This window comes from Protopterus annectens, chromosome 3.part1 (assembly GCF_019279795.1).
Source record: "Protopterus annectens isolate FY-2018-M chromosome 3.part1, PAN1.0, whole genome shotgun sequence".
NCBI lineage: Eukaryota > Metazoa > Chordata > Ceratodontiformes > Protopteridae > Protopterus > Protopterus annectens.
In genome coordinates, this window is record NC_056732.1 from 179,118,991 (window position 1) to 179,136,603 (window position 17,613).

Here is a 17,613-nt window from a genome sequence, read left to right on the forward strand (position 1 = left end):
CATGTTTCTTCAGGTAGGGAAACCATACCTGACGAGGCCAGTGCGGAGCAATTAGTATCATTGTGGACCCCGATTGAGAAGCTTTCTGAATGACTTTGGGGAGAAGTGGAATCGGAGGAAAGGCATAAAGTAGCCCTGTTGGCCAAGGTTGTGCTAGAGCATCCATAGCTGCTTCCCCCTGATGTGGAGTCAAGGAGAAGAACCTTTTGCACTTTGCGTTTTGTGGTGTTGCAAACAGGTCGCAGCACAGCGTCCCCCATCTTCTGAAAACCTGAGCTGCTACTGTTTCGTTCAGGGACCACTCGTGAGGAGAGAGAATTGTCCTGCTTAATCTGTCTGCCAATATATTGGATTTCCCCGGAATGTGGGTCGCTACCAAGAAACGGCTGGTAGCTACAGCCCATTCCCACACCCTCATGGCCTCTCTGCAAAGGGGGTAAGATCTGGTCCCTCCTTGTTTGTTTAGATACCAGACCACCGACATGTTGTCTGTGTGGATAGCGATAATGCCCTGAGGGAGAAACTTGTGCAAGGCCTGTAGGGACAGAAGTAAAGCCCTCATCTCCAATACGTTGATGTGGAGAAAGGTTTCGTCTGGAAGCCAGGAACCCTGAACTAACCTGCCCAGACAATGCCCCCCCCCCACCCTGTCTGGGAGGCATCCGTCGTCAGGGTGACCACTGGAGGGGGAATAGCAAAAGGACTTCCCTGATTCAGATTGGATGTCTGAAGCCACCAGCGAAGGTCCCGTTTGCACGTTTCTGTAATCAAAATGGGGTGATTGAGGGGAAGATCCTGAAAGGACCATTGAGTCGATAATAGCCACTGAAGAATCCTCATGTGCAATCTTGCCAGAGGAACTAGAAGAACCGTGGCAGACATCAAACCTAAAAGTTGCAGGACCATCCTGGCTGGGGCCTTGGATCTTGAAAGCAGGGCTTGAACTTGGCCTTGTAAAGTTTGGATCCTTTCGGTAGGAAGAAAAACGTGCATCAATTTTGAGTCTATCTCTGCTCCTATGAACCTTATGCGCTGAGAGGGCAGCAAGACAGACTTTGACCAATTGAATGTAATTCCTAGGGTAGCATCCAGGGAAAAGGTGGCTTTGAGGTTGTCCATTAGTAGATGACTGGTGGTGGCAGTCAGGAGCCAGTCGTCCAGATAGGGAAACACTTGGAATCCAAGACTCCTCAGGTGAGCAGTTACTACTGCCAAGCACTTGGTGAACACCCTGGGGGCTGTGGTGAGACCAAAGGGCAGAGCACAAAATTGGAAATGACTGTCTCCCAGGCTGAAGCGCAGATACTTCCTGGACGCCCAATGTATCGGTATGTGATAATAGGCGTCCTTGAGATCTATGGAGCACATCCAAACATCCTTCTCCAATAATGGGAGAATGGATTGTAACGTGACCATTCGGAATTTGGATTTCGTGACGGATTGGTTTAGTCTGCTGAGATCCAATATTGGTCTCAGGTCCCCTGTCTTTTGGCACTAAAAGAACCTTGAGTAATTTCCGGATCCGATCTGGTCTGTGGGGACCGGTTGGATGACTCCTTTTCTAGCAGCTTTAACGCTTCTACGGCTGCAATTTCCCTTTGACTGGGTGGTGGGTCCGGGATTTTTTTGGACGGTGGGGGTGAGTGTGTGAAGGGAATGGTGTAACCTCCGGCAATAATCCGAAACACCCATCTGTCCTGAGTGATTGACTCCCAGGCTTTTAGGTGCTTGGCAAAACGGCACCCGACTGGCTCCGGAGCAGCACAGCCGGGCAATCCCTCATGAAGTGTGGGAGGCTGAAGAGCCACGAAAGGGCTCGCGGTCTCCAGAATTGCGGGGCCCTCTGCCACCTCTGGGATGGCGTCTCCCAGAAAAATTTCCCCGTCCTCTGCCTCTGGAAGGGGAATCTTCCTGCTGTTGATGGAAAAACTTACGTGATTTGCGGAACCACATCTTCCCCCCTCCTTTAGCCTTGGGATAAGGCTGAAAGGGAGTGGAATAACATGCACCTACGGCAGATAAAGTTTTTTCTTCTTGTTCACAGCGGGTAAGAGTGTCTTTAACCTTAGGTCCAAACAAAGAGGACCCATCAAAGGGAGCGTCGGCGAAGGAAGACTTGAAGGCCTCCGCAAAATGACACAAACGGAGCCAGGCTTGTCTCCGTAGAGCCACGCCTGTGCCTGCCGTCTACCCGCCTTCGCCGCATATGAAATGAGCCTCATGGACGAGTTAGAAATTGAAGCAAGGATAGCCAACTGAGAGCTAACCGACTGGGCTAGCTGCTCAGGTAGGTTACCTGAGAGGGAATCTGACAGCTCTTTGACCAGATCCCTCTGAAGCCTAGTAAAATGTGCCAAATAATTCAGGGACCTTAAAGTAAAGGCAGCTGAAGTCAGGGTACGCTTCCCGTACCGGTCCATGCTCCTAGACTCCTTATTAGGAGGATGGACGGACGTTGAAGCCTCTGCCAGGTCCTGTTGTGTAGCAGATGCCACCACCATGGCATCTACAGCCACGCCTTTGGTCAGGAACTCCTTCTCGGGTGGGGCAGACAAAAATTTGTTAGGACGAGAAGGGACTGGTTCCACGGTATCTGGATGTTCCCACGCCCTCCGACAAACTAAATCCAGAAGCTCGTCGAAGGGCGGAGACACCCAAGAGGCGGAGGGCTGAGCCCCAAAGGCCTTGAGAAGCACTGACTCATCAGCAGAGGGGGGTTTGGATATCCAGCCGCCTCGTTGTTTGAGGATCTCTAAGATGTCTGCAAATGAGACATCATCCGAGGATCGACTGGGACCCCTCCGCATCATCAAGATCAGTGTCCGATGTAATAGACTCGGGAGTCCACGTGCTTCCTCTTGCACGATCTCTTCCTTGGGGCTCCTCTGAAGACAACTCAAGAACCCTCAGGAGGAGGGAACCCCAATGGGGGTAACCTCAGGCCCAGGGGCTCCGCTGCCTAAGGACAGGGGAACTGCCAAAGACCCAGTCTCCACGCCCAGGGAAGGTGCCGGTAAAGCCGGAGAGATGGCCGAAGAAGACTTGGCCAAGGCACTCCTCATAGCTCTGAAAGCCGGACCCCAGAATCCTGGGAGTGTCCGTCCCCGGAGCCATGACAGCAGACAGAAGTCCCGCAGCCGAAGCACCGAGAGGGAGGCTCGGAACCGACAGCATAGGTCCCGAAACATCACCCACAGGCCCAGCCGAAGAAGTCCGTGTACCAAACTCGGACCCGAAGGCCGGGGTTGGAGTAAGGGTCGGAGCCGACCCTAAGACCTCTACCGGCTCCAACAGCACCTGCTCCGACGGAGCCGAAGCGGTCGGAGGAGGAATGGCAATGACATGGGCATGGGCTGTCGGCTCCGAAGCCAACTGGGTCGGAGCCGAAACAAATTTTTGAAAGACTGGGGACTGGAACAGTCTTTGGAGCACCCTGTCTATGTCCGAATCTGACATCCTCGATGACCTAGAGGATACTGAACGGGTTCGAGATGGCCTCTCCAACGCCCCAAGGGGCTAGGGGACCGGCTCCGAGGCGACTCGATGACTATCGGCGCAGAAGGAATACCCAAACTAGTTTCCATCGGTGCCGAGGAGGGCTTCGGCGCCGAGGAGGAAGTGTCTGAGCGGGCAACCTTCATCGGCTCCGAAACCGGTGGAGCCGATGAAGATGACCCGCCTCTCGATGCCCCAGCCATCGGCTCCGAAGCCAGAGGAGTCGAGACTGGTGGCATCGAGGCAGACCGTTCCGACCTCGGCTCCGAAGTCCTTGGAGCCGAAGGAGAGGCCTGCCTATGTCTTTTGGCGGTCGGATCCGACGGACTGGTCGGAGCCGACGCCCTTTTCTTTTTAGCAGGAGAAGGAGAGGATGCTAAAGCTTCTTCAAAGGAAGGTTTAATAATGCCTTTCAATATGAGCTTATTTTTCCTCTCTTGGAGGACCCTTGAGGAAAAAGCGTGACACACGCTGCAGGACTCCTGCAAATGTTTTGCACCCAAACAATAAACACAGAGAGAGTGGTCATCTGTGATAGACATTTTAAAGTTGCACTTGGTGCACTTTTTAAAGCCTGAAGGCCTAGGTACCTGAGACATTCTGAGTTAGTCAAAACACAGTACAAACACTGTAAATAGAAAGAATTTTTTTACTTTGTCCTTCTTTTAAAAGAAAGAGAAATATCAGTAATATACAGGATCCGAGATCCCTAAACAGAACCGAAGTCACCTACAACCAAAAAGACCGGGAAAGGCCTTTCCACACAAGAGGTACTCCTAGTCAACACTCACAACACAAGAATTCACCAAGTGAATTTCACCAAACGCACTCTAAACACAAGAACAGCTGTTAAAACTGTTTTTTTTTGAAGAATAAAGAAATTCCTGACAGAAAAACTAGTGAAAATAATCACTACTTAGCTCAGCCAGCTCGAGACCACGTCTTCACTTGTTAGCTGCAAACGAGATCTGGGGGACTGGTAGTGGTGCATCCTGGGATATAGTAAGCTCAGCCAATAAGAGACTTCGCTCTTTGGCATAAGCGTGCCGAGTCGGAGCCGAGGGATCGGCTCCGAACCCATCAGTCAGAATGTAGGCGAGATAGGATCACATAACATCTATAATTCAAAGGGGAAAGGGATGATGTTGAATTGGGGGGGAAGCTCAAGAAACAAGGAGAGACTTTGATTTTGGATGCAGTCCTTTAAGGAGAATAATAATTATACAGAATAATTACTCTATTATATTTTATTATAATTATACAGAATATTTTATCCATAAAATAGTAGAAAGTATCCCAAAAACTAAGCCAACAAGGGAATGGAGATTCTGCTGATAGGAATGACTGCAATTAGGGATATAGACAATAGGCAAGAGGGGGTTGGAATTTATTGGAGAAAACTGGCATAGGAACCAAGGTAGTGGGAGCAAATAACTAAAGAGGGAAAAATGACAGAATGGGAAGAAGCCAAGAATTTATTTGGACTGCAGGTTAGAGACTGCCTTCCCTCATCAAGGATTGCTACAAGAGTATAGACAAAGAAATAGGGGGGTCCTAAACGATAGACCAACACTGGTAAAGTTTTTTTTGTAAAATCCAGAACAGAAGAGATGCCATTAAAAAAGGAATTAATTAGCACAGCATATAAAATACTGCATGATAACTATAAGAATCAATCAGGGGAGGTTAGAAAGGATTGGGAAGAAAGACTGGCTAAGCAATGCACAAAGAAACAATGGGAGGATATATGTATGTCTCCCAAATACGCAACAAAATCTAGAAGATTAAGAGTTTTGCTTATAAATGCTTATACAGCTATTTTTACATCCAAAGTAGAGTGCAAAGATTTTTTCCACAGGTAGACGCCAAATGTTGGAGGTGTGGCAGGGAAGAAAAAGGTAAATGGGAACCTATTTTCTAGAAGTGTGGCAAGTTGGTGGACTTTAAGGATTCCCTGCAAGATGCACTGTCGGAGATGCTGGGCAGACAGACTGGTGTGACAAGGGAGATTATTTTTCTGAGATATGATACAGAATTGGAATTGCCTAGACACAGTAAGGCCTTCCTGCGTCTAATTATGGCGACTGCCAAAAAAGTAAATTATTAGAAAATGGAAATCAAAATAAATCAGCTATACTAGAAACAGTAAATATAGTAATAGACAAAACAACCAGAACTGAGATCTTTAGAAAAGGGTAGGAGCAAACTACATAGGAAAAAATGGGAATTGTGGGAATAATACATACAGGGGAAAAATGAGGTATAAAAGAAGGCAGGACTTAAATGAGTTGTGTAATGTTCGACGGAAAATGATTGGGTAGATTATAAAAGTGATGTATAATGTTTGAAACTGGAGTGTGTCAGTATGGTTTGAGATGTAAAATGCTTGCAACTAGGATTGTGTTGGTGTGGTTCGTTTTCATTTACATAAATGTACGATTGCCTATGTCATAAGTGATGGTTTAATAAAGATGTTTCTTATTAAGAAAGGCAGAAATTGAACAATTTATGTAATGTTCTTTAGGTTATATGATATAGAACAGCAATATAAGTAAAGTATAATGTTTGTAAACGTGAACTTGTTAATACAGTTTGATTACTTTTATATAAAAAGTAAATTTGCCTATGTCAAGTGATTATTCAATAAATGTGTTTAAAAAAATAATAACTGGAGGTTGCAGCATTAGAAAAGGGAAGGAGCAAATTATACAGGAATTTGTGAAAACAATACATGCAGAATAATGTTCAAGAGAAGCGAGGCTTAAAGGAAGGCAGGAATTGAGCAATTTAAGTAATGCTAAAATATTATTTATTTTACATTTGTTAACCGGGTTAGTCTAACTGGGCAAGAAGCCCTTTTTCAGCAGAGATCCAAGAAGAAAAGCTCCAAACATATAAAATAAGTAAAACAAAATAAAAGTACTACAAATACAATGCTCATAGTCGCCTCACAGCAAGACGTCCCATTCGATTCTCAGCTAGAGCGTCTTCTGTGTGGAGGCATGTGTGAATGGGTGTGCCTTCGTTGAAGGTTGTGCGTCAGGGCTGGTAACTCGGCACGTAAAAATCCACTACCAAACATTAGTGGACCGGAGTTCCGCTGTGGCGACCCCTAACCGGGATAAGCCGAAAGACACAACAACAAATACAATGCTCGACTAATGTATGATACAAAAGCAAAACAAAGACTTATTAACAAATGAATTCAACAGTAACATTCACACAGAGAAATAGCACAATTACCACACTGGCAAATAGTCATCCAGTTAAATAATGGAATGACAATTTATATATCATCATCTCACTTACCTACAGCTAATCACAGCTCACAAAATTATTTACAAACCCTCAAACTGCCAAGCCCTCTCCTCCATCCTCACCCACTACCACCCTAACAGGCCACTGAGATCTGAAAACCAACTACTAGTACAAGTACACAAACCTAAACTCCCTGCCAGCAAAGTGCTTTATTCCTTCTCTGTTGCCAAGCTTTGGAACTCCTTACCATCAGCTATCAGAACCTCTAGTAAAATCACTTCCTTCAAAAACGAAGAACTGCAATTGTATCTCTCTTCCTTCTGGCAATGCACATGCCCTTATTCTCATCCATCTACAGCTTGATTGCCCACACACTAAGTTCACTCACACACTATCCCACATCCCTCCCCCTCTTCAAACTCGTCCATACTCACTACCAAAACAACTCTTGCTAAACTTCTACTCTTCCATCCATCTTTTCTACATACCTCTCACTGCCCCCCCCCCTTCCCAGCCTTCTGCTAACCAGTTTTCACAAAATACTTTGTATTCTTCTTCTTTCGGCTTTTCCCGGTTAGGGGTCACCACAGCAGATCACCTTGTCCGCTCATTAGTGGTGGTGGAGTTTTACAGTGTCGAGTTGCCAGCCCGGCGCCCAACCTTCCACAGAAGGCACACGCATGCATGCATGCACACACACACACACACACACACACACACACACACACACACACACAGGGCCAATTTAGAGTGTCCAATCCACCTACAGCATGTCTTTGGGATGTGGGAGGAAACCGGAGCACCTGGAGGAAACCCACACGACCACAGGGAGGACATGCAGACTCTGCACAGAAGGCACCCCAGCCGAGGATTGAACCGGAGAACCTCTTGCTGTGAGGCAGCAATGCTAACCACTGCACCACCGTGGCCGCCCACAAAATACCTTGTATATACCACTTAATTATGTTTATTAACTCAATTACTCTTCTAGTTCTGCAACTTATGCTAGTTGTTATGCTCACCTTTGCTCACAGGTACATATTTTGTGTGTGTCACCCTTACATTTATTGGACATTACTATGCACGCATTGTTTTACCTGCTTTTAACGGGAAGTTGCCTTATATTGTACTTAATGTTTCTATGTTTTCTACTGTTACATTGTGGAGCTTTTCTCCCCGGGCCTCCACTGAAAATGGGTTCTCTTGGCCCAGTGGACTTTCTCGGTAAACAAATGCCAATAAATAAAGATCTGTTTGACTGCAAGAAATTAGATTATTTGTAGCATTAGACAGTTGGATGAAATATCAAGTAACAGTGTATTAACAAAGATAAGGGAGAGGATGTCATGTTAGAGTAAGCCATGGACAAGTCCATGTATTAAGCATGTAATCTTTTAGTTTTTTTTTTTTTTTAAATGGAGATCGTTAGTGATGGCTTTCAGGTCAGGGGGAAGTTTATTCCAGCTGCAGCAAAAGAGTGGCCATACAGTAGTTTACCAATTTGCTTTGAGGGCTTATAGACTTCCAGTAGATGTTGGTCTGCAATGCAGAGACAATGTTTGGGGGTATAGGGAGAGATTAGGGTAGAGGGAGGGATTTGCTAGTACTGAGTGCATGAGGTAGAGATGAGGGAGTAGGAGTTGGTTTTGAAATTCTGGCCATAGGAGATTTTTTAGGGCACTGCAGTGATGGGAATGGTATGGTAGATTAGCAGCAAATCTATCAATTTTATTGTAGGTGGACTCACGTTTTGCCATAAGGTTAGACTGGAGATTAGACAGAAAACAAAACAGAAAAGCCTGAGCAAGTGAACGTTTTTGGTCTTTTGTCAGGCGTTTTTATTCGTATATAGTAGGCCTAGTTTTTGGGGTGGTTTTTTGATAGCTTGTAGAATATGAATGTCAATTTGAGTTGATTGTTGAGAACGCCAAGGAGTTTAGTACAGATTTCTACTGAGATAGTAAGGGATGTGACCAAGGTGTTTTTACAATGTTGTAGAGATTTAGGGAGGAAAAGAAGTAGGGTTTTTTTTCGGACTAAGAGTTCATCGCTAGTTAGCCATTTTTCCACAGAAAGGAGTGACTCTTGGGTATGAGACAGAAGGCGGGGGAGATTGTTGGAGCAAAATATGATGGTGGAATTGTGTGCATACTAGATTAGAGAAGAGAGGGGGCAAGATGTAAACATATTATTTGTAGAGATGTTAAATAGGAGGAGCCCCAAAATGGAACCTTGGGGAACACCAGTATGAACAGGAAGGAAGGGAGAGGGGGCTGATAGGCTTCAGAGAGGTAGCTGGAAAACCACAGTATAGTGGACTGAGAGAGATTAAGGTTTTAAGTTTAGTTAGAAGCAGATTGTGAGATACAGTGTCAAAAGCTTTTGATAACTCGAGGAAGAGGCAACAGACTAGGTTTGTTTTCATGATGGGCTTTGGCAATGGTCTGAGTGAAAGTAATAAGAGTAGTGGCAGTGCTATGATGGGGACAAAAACCATGTTGAGCGGGAGTAAGGAGGTTTTCCTGTATTAGATGTTCAAGTATTTGTTTATGTATACATTTTTCCATTATTATGGAGAGGAGGAGATAGTTTGAGGGTTATGTGTAGTTTCCACCTTTATGAAGGTATACAACATAAAATGTCTTCCAAATTTTGGGCACAATAATTTCAAGAATGGATTGGTTGATGAGAATGAAGATGGGGTAGGCAATGGCTTTCTCAGCTATTTTGAGAAATTGTGGGGGTAGGTTGTCAGCAAAGGGAGGGCAGGGTTTAAATTCAGAGAGAAGTGATTTGATATACGCAGTGGGAGCAGGTTTAACAGAGAAGGTGGAGGTAGTGGATGACCTCAGTAGAGGAAAGATTAGTATTGTTATTTTTAGTAAGATTTTTGACAGAATTAATGAAGAAAGTGTTTAGTAGAGTGGAGCATCAAGGTCAGAGCTATTTGGACAGGGACTAGGTGCAGAGGGTTTACCAGAATAAAGAAGCTTATTAATATTGTTCCAAAATAGTTTGGGATTGGCGTGAGGATTGTTTAGGGATTTAAAATAGTAATCCCTTCTGTACTTGTCAATGTGTTTTTGGTAAGGTTTCTAACTTCTCTATAACTTTGAAAGTGGTTTGGCAGATTAGTTTTTTCCCCCAGGTTTGCAAAGCCCTGTCTCTCTGTAACATGAGGTTACGAGTGGGTTGAGCTAGCAAAGGTGAAAAATTAGACTCCAGCCTAATTTTTCTGATGGGGGCCAGAGAGTTTAAAGTACTAAGAAAATGTTCATTGAATTTGGAGACAGCTTCATCATGAGGAAGGTTGTATACGAAAGACCACTTTAAGGAGAAAAGTAAATTATTGAAAGTATCAGGATTGCAGGCAGAGTGTTTACAACAATCCATAAATCGGTGGAGCCTGTGAAATTGAGGTGACTTTCTATGTGGGAAGGTGATCACTGAGAAAATGTGGAAGAGTACAGGGATTGTGGTAGTGGTTAGGGTTAGAAATGAAGATCCAATCAAGAGTAGTGCTGGAATGTTTATTATAGCAAGTGGGTTAAGAGATGAGCCGAGAAAAGCCATACAGCTTAATGCAAGTATGGGGAGAGGAGGAGTTTATAGTTGTCCAGTCAATATTATCATCACCCAGGATAATGGACTCATGGGTGATGTTATCAGAGACCCAAGACAGAAATTGCTCTAAGATAGGAATATTGTTTCCAGGGGGATATAAATGGCAGAAATAGTGAGGTTTTCGTGTTGGTTAAGTTTACAGTCGACTATAAGAATTTCAGCAGGATAAAAGTTAGGAGGGGGTGTAGGTGGGGGGAGGAGAGATTTTCCAAGTATAGAACAGCTACACCTCCCCCTTTTCATTACAGCCTGGGAAGGACTTTGTGGTTGTAGCCACGTTTGAGAGAGAGAGAGCGCAACACTGTCAGGGTTATGTTGAGAGTTCAGGGAATGAAGATGGGACACCTTATTAATGATACTTTGTATATTGAGAGAAATTACAGTTAGGTATTTGGGAGGTTAGTGGAGTCTTTGGAGATAGCAAGAAGTGATCTGGTGGGTGGCATAGGAGGAGGATGGAGAAGTGTTGGCACAGTCAGCACAGCTTTGTTTAAAGAAGTTGGTGTCAGGTCCAGGACTGGGATGGATGTCACCAAAACATAATAAGTTAAAAAGAAAAAAATATCTTATGGTTAGTGAGGGGATAGAGTCTGGCATACTTGGGTCTAAATTTATAACGTAGAGAAGTAAGCGGGAGGATTTTAACTCTGTGGAAATTTGTTATACAGTTAGGGAAAACTGAGTGAGCAGTGGAAACTTTTACAGAGGTTTGAACATAGGTGCAGTAACATGGAAGAGTGGGTGTTGGCATAGTCAGGAGCAAGGGGTTATGATAGCAGATGGAGAGAATTAAACTACATAAGCAGAACAGAGGAAGAGAAAGATTGTATTTGAAAGGGATTGGTACATAGTTGAGAGAGGCAAGGGTAAAGGAAGTACAGATGTTGGAAGACTAAGAATTTCACTGGAAAAAGGAAAGTAGATGCAAGAAGGGAAAAGCTGGCTGGAAATTAAGAGGAAGGATAAAGTGTGGGGATTGTAAGAAGGAGATGTGCCACACAAGGGAAGCTGAAGAGAAGAGTATGCAAGTGGAGAAGATGGGGTGGAGTTTAGGAGTAGGGGGTGCATTTAATTTGGTTAGAGTGTACAGGAAATGAAAGTGGGGGTGTGAGCAGGATCCTGAATGTTGCTGCAACTGACAACAAATTTCATCAAGGAAATTAAGACTAGAAGAGAACTAAGTGTATTATTAGGCTGCTTTATGGCATTCACTTTCCTACAGCAACAGTTGCAGCATCCAGGAGACTACACTATATGGAGGGGGGGGGTAGTCATACAAGCTCTAGCTCGGTGTGCACTCCACTTACACTTATGAAATGCTGGAATATAGCGACATTATTTTGTACCGAGTTTATTGCTCTGGACAGAAGTTAAGGCATGGGGGAGGTCGCCCATAGCTTCAGGAGAGCAAGTGGTTAATAAAAGCTGAGGGAAGGAAATGGGAGAAAGTTTTAGACAAATCAAAGTGAGCAGAATATAATGAAAGCAAGGATTACATGCCAAAAACAAACAGTCTTAAAAACCAAGCACAACAGCAATAGAAAAAAATACATTAACAAAAAGCCGCAATATCCAATACTTAAAAACACATTCAGGAGTTGCAACGCATACAACACATATTACAAGCCAAAAGGCAGGGAGACCAGGGATATATGGTTTATCTATGAACTACTACTACTTCTTCTTTCGGCTGCTCCCGTCAGGGGTCGCCACATCAGATCAACTGTTTCCATTTCTTCCTGTCCTCTGCATCTTGCTCTGTCATACCAACCACCTGCATGTCCTCTCTCACCACATCCATAAACCTTATCTTAGGCCTTCCTCTTTTCCTATTACCTGGCAGCATCATCCTTAGCATCTTTTTCCCAATATACTCTGCATCCCTCCTCAGCAAATGTCCAAACCAACGTAATCTTGCCTATGGCTTTGTCTCCCAACCTTACAACCTGGGTTGACCCTCTAATATACTTAATCCTAATCCTGTCCATCCTCGTCACACCCAGTGCAAATCTTAACATCTTCAACTCTGCCACGTCAAGCTCCAACTCCTGCCTTTTTGTCAATGCCACTGTCTCCAACCCATATAACATAGCTGGTCTCACTACCCTCTTGTAGACCTTCCCTTTCACTCTTACTAATACTTGTCTGTCATTAATCAATCCTGACACTTCTCCACCCACTCCATCCTGCCTGTATTGTCTTCTTCACCTCTCTTCCACACTCGCCATTTCTCTGAACTGTTGATCCCAAGTATTTAAACTCATCCACCTTCGCCACCTCTACTCCCTGCATCCTCACCATTCTTCTATCCTTACTCTCATTCACACACATATATTCTGTCTTAGTCCTGCTGACCCTCATTCCTCTTCTCTCTAGAGCATATCTCCACCTCTCCAGGGTCTCCTCCACCTGTTCCCTACTCTCACTACAGATCACAATGTCATCTGCAAACATCATAGTCCACGGGGACTCCTGTCTGATCTCGTCTGTCAACCTGTCCATCACCATTACAAATAAAAAAGGGCTCAGAGCTGAACCTTGATGTAATCCCACCTCCACCTTAAACGCATCCGTCACTCCCACCGCAGACCTCACCGCTGTCACACTACCCTCGTACATATCCTGTACCACTCTTACATACTTCTCTGACACTCCCGACTTCCTCATACAATACCACAACTATGAACTACTAATGCGGTAGATTCAAGATGGTCCTCGAGTTAAATGCAGTCTCACGACAGTACTATCACAAGCGGAAGTTAGTATAATAATCTTAGCAGAGGCACCATTTAAAAAAAAAAAAACTAACTTTGTTAACAAGAGCAGTTTTCCAGAGCCAGGTATATAATGTACGCTAATGGCAAGAAACCCCAGATGCTAGACCCGTTAGCATGCTACAGAGATTCCGCATTTAAAATCATAGATGAATGTAAGTCGATTACTTCACTACCAGATTACTGGGAGACTAGGGCTGGTTAAAATACTGTCTCTGCAAGCAGGAGATATAAAATACAAATAGCTATTTACATTATACTAGCTAGTAAACATAAAAGTTAGTAAATACAATAGAAAGTTCAATAGTTAATTATATTACGCTAGTAGTATCTGTAATCTGTATCTAATTAAATAATTGTTAAAAATAAAGCAAATGTATAATATATAAAACCCGAAATAAAAAAATATGTTAAAAGAAAGCAAATCGCATGTGTCTGTGTCTTAAGTGATAAAAGGCAACAAGACCGGGGTGTGTAGGCTTCCCCTGGAACAGGGAATTAAATACAGGGAGCAGTGAAAGCAGTCACAGTGGTAAAAAATGATAAATGCTGACAATTCCAAAGGCAGACTATGCTACTGAATCTTGTACAGAAAGCAAAAACAAAATTAGGAAATTGGTGGAAAAGGGGGGATATGCACAAAACAAACTGTATGACTTGGGTAACTGAAGATGTAACAAAGGAATGAGACTTTCCTGGGCAAATACAACTGGGAACAGATGTGACAAACAAAGCTGCTGGTTCATGAAGGAGAGGTAATGGAACGTGCTAGAAAGGATAGGGATATGTGAAAGACTTTTCTGGATAAATACAATGAGGCACTGCTCTGACAAATAAAGCAGCTGGCTCACAAAAGGACAGTTATGCCTGTACTTGACAGGACACACAGGGGTTTGGGGTCATTTAAAAAGAGAGACACTGATTTGTATTATCTTACAAACCATGCTACTTGAGAAACTTCAGCAGTAGTATTACATAACTTTAGCATGGACAATCTATGAGTGGTGTACCCAAAATTATTAGGAAAAAAGAGGCTATGGGGCAGGCAAATGAAGCAGTTTACTTTGGAATGCTTTTCTCTAAATGTAACCTTGAAAGAAACCAACATGTAAGGGAGCTAGATAACTCTAAACAATTCTGTCTCAGTCTCTCTAAAAACAAAAAGTTATCCAATGTTTGTTTTTTATTAGTTTTTATGGGGTCTTTATGGTGTTGGAGTTAGTACATGATTATGGTAGAAAAACAAAAACATACAGTGTAACCACTGGCAAAGGTGAGGGGGAAAAGACTATGTTGCTAGCAAAGTCCAAGAAACACCACAGCACTAGAAAGCAGCAAGTCTGGCAAATAGCTTCAAACTGAATACAACAGAAACCAGGGTTATAAGGGAAGGAAGTATTAATAGGGGCAGTAGGATAAAAGGAAACCATTCTTTTGTCACCAGGAAGGCAGTCCCACAACCAGACACAAAAAACACATGCTGCGTTCCTTTTACATCAGAGCAGCTGCACATGTATATGGGGGGGGGGATACTTTAGAAAAAATGTTGTAAAAAGTGATGATTTAGAGCATCCACTCCTAATCCCATCCGTCTTAACTATACTTTGCTAGCACTACAGATAAGGCAAAGCAATGGCACCTGTGAGTAAATCCGTATTCATATACTAGGAGGAAATATGGATGACTGCAGAGCAAGGAAAGCAACACAGGTTAGTGCCAAAACCTCACACAAGTATATAAATTTTAGGCAATTCAGATTATCACATGGAACCAGATAGGGGACCAGATGAAGCATTAAAAAGAAAACCAGAAGGCACTGAATGCTTGTAGGACAGGTTGCATTAAACGATATGCTAAAGTACCCTTCCAAAAAACTTGAAATTTTATCAGTTGTAACCAAGATAATGCTACACTCGTGCCCAAAGGTTAAAAAATTAAACACAAAGAAAAGCAAGTGTACTTCTCGAAGAATATCCTAGAAAGAGGCTAAATTGACTCATAATAAAAGAAATGATTCAGACAGGTAACCTTTGCACCAAACATCTGCGGATGTGCCAAACTAAGTGTAGAGTGTACCTACCAACTGTAGGAATAGAGACAAAAGGGGTGTAGAAAACCAGAGATGTGCTAGGAGGAAGGAGGTTCCCCTTTTGACCATGGCAGAAGACAAGATTAGAAGAATACAAAGGGAAAAGTGAAAGTAGGATATGTGTTGTGTGAGCCAGTCTTTGCTATTTTGGAGCGATAACATTCATGTTAGCTGATCCTCCTTTGGTGGGACAACTTGGGGAGTGAAGACAGTAATAAAATCCAGACAGCTCAAGGCTGATAACCATCTGATGAAAATGAGAAAAAGTGTTAAAGACAAAAGAAATGTTTTAATCACTAGAGATCATGAACACTCTTCCAGTCATGTGAAAGCATACCATGGCACTTTATGCAAATTTTCAGTCTGCTCCATCTGGGTGAACTGGCTAAACACAGCTGCAACCATACGAGGCAACCTGGTCGAACAAGTTACAGCAACAAAATCAAATGAAATGTTGTAATTATTTAAATTCGAGACTGAATATATGTACATGACACTACAACTGTGCCACGACGTTCGTGTCATGGAAATCAAGGTGCTATAAATGTTGATATCAATAGCCAATGAAAGCAAAAATACTCTCATAAATTAAAAACAAGAAAAAGAAACCAGTCCTTTCAAACAAAACACCACCACCTCCTTACATATCTGAAAAGCTACAGGCGAAATTTCTCTGGAAAACGTGAGACCATGTTTTTCTGAAAGGGAAGATACGGGCACAGTAATTGAGTAATAAGGTGCATCAGACAGCAAAACAGTCATCTGAAGGTGGAAAAAAAACTTCCCACGAATGCAAACGCATGACTGGCCTGTCGCCAGCGAAACTGACATACGCATCAAATTGTCTTAGCACCACAGCGCCACCAACACAGAGCAATGTGAAGAAAAAGATCACCCACAGTGCACCCAAAATTAGTATAAAACGTCAAAAATACAGATCGACGATTCTCTTTACACATCAATACTTAGGTCACGCATGGCTCCGATTAAAATTAATAATATAACAATAAATAAGCACAGATAAAATAACAGCCGTAAGGAAATTTTTCGTCTGACCAGCCAAGATTTCTGGGAAACAAGTCATCGTTGTGAATGTAACTTAATAATATAACACGGTAAATTATGTCACTGTTCACCTTATTCATCCCATTGTGGCAACAGTATGCATCGCCTAAACAACCGCAGTGCACTTTCCTCTATAAAAACAGCAAAACAACCGACTCAAGATCTGGATCCCTTTATTTGATTACATATCACAGTCAACGATTCAGAGTGCAGTGTACGCATCTTGCGTTGCGAGTTATTTTCCCCCATATTTTATTTTAATCCGGTAGTTAAATTATACACTCTATGGGCAAATAATCAGCACATCATTCTCTACGACAATCAAGAAAAACTGTAAAATATTTCATCTAGTTCAAATAAGACCGAACGATGTGTCCATATTTTAACAGAACTGTCGCGACTGCATGGGCGGAATCTCAGACCAACCCCAACACAGACACATAACAGCACAATTACAGCATCGAATAACAGCTTCGTAAAATATAATGGCTTAAAGTAAGAACTTACCAGTGCTATAAGAACTCCATACAACATAAATCCTTTCATCATAGATTATAAACATTTAACCCGTATATTTAAAAGAATAATCCTCACGTAGCAGAAAATGCTTTGAATATGAAATATAACTTCGATAAATAAATAACGAATCTCCCTTCCATAATCCGAGACATTCTGAGGAAAACATACATGTTTACTTGATAATCAAGACAATGACTAATTTAAAACGCCAATGAAAAAGCCTACAGCACACGAAGCAGCAAGACTCCGGGGTTAACAACTTTACACCAACATGCAGCGGTCTAGTGATTGGTCGAGAAGTGCCACCAATCACCTGTAGAGTACTCAGGACTGATGAGCTGCTTTCAACTGGAAAAAAAAAACTTTCTGTATGTATTATTGTCAGTTCCCACGACGACTGCACCGGTAACAACAACTCTAGGCTCCGTCTGGCACGCCTCCTAGTTTGGTCCCTACCCCTTGATGGACTGACATGCCCCAACAGAAAAAAAAAAAAAACATAAAAGATTAGCACTATAGGAAACACTGCTCACTTGACTAATGAGAGCGGAGGTCTTCGCGCCATTTTGCTTGACAACCACGGTGAAGCACGTGGAGTTAATATTGATTATAAGCTGCTTATGCAGTCAGTAATGACAGAGTTTCGTACTGCTTGATCATCAGAAAACTTATGTAGCGTTATCAGTTGTCTCTTTTCACGAAGGTCAGTCACTAAATGGACACTTATGCTTTAACAAAAACTACGGTACTTTTCCGTTAAACCCATACCAGTATTGCTGATCAGGTATT

The 17,613-nt window shown here is 43.0% G+C and overlaps 1 protein-coding gene across 1 annotated transcript in view; it reads right to left on the bottom strand.

Moving 5' to 3' along the window:
- Window positions 1-17,132, bottom strand: part of EPC1 (enhancer of polycomb homolog 1) — a 1,950,735-nt gene extending 1,933,603 nt beyond the window's left edge. Inside the window, exon 1 of the mRNA XM_044066705.1 lies at window positions 16,813-17,132. Coding sequence (XP_043922640.1) covers window positions 16,813-16,854 — 42 coding nt within the window. The 5' untranslated portion in view covers window positions 16,855-17,132. The remainder of the gene's footprint in view (window positions 1-16,812) is intronic.
- Between the last annotated feature and the right edge of the window lie 481 nt (window positions 17,133-17,613).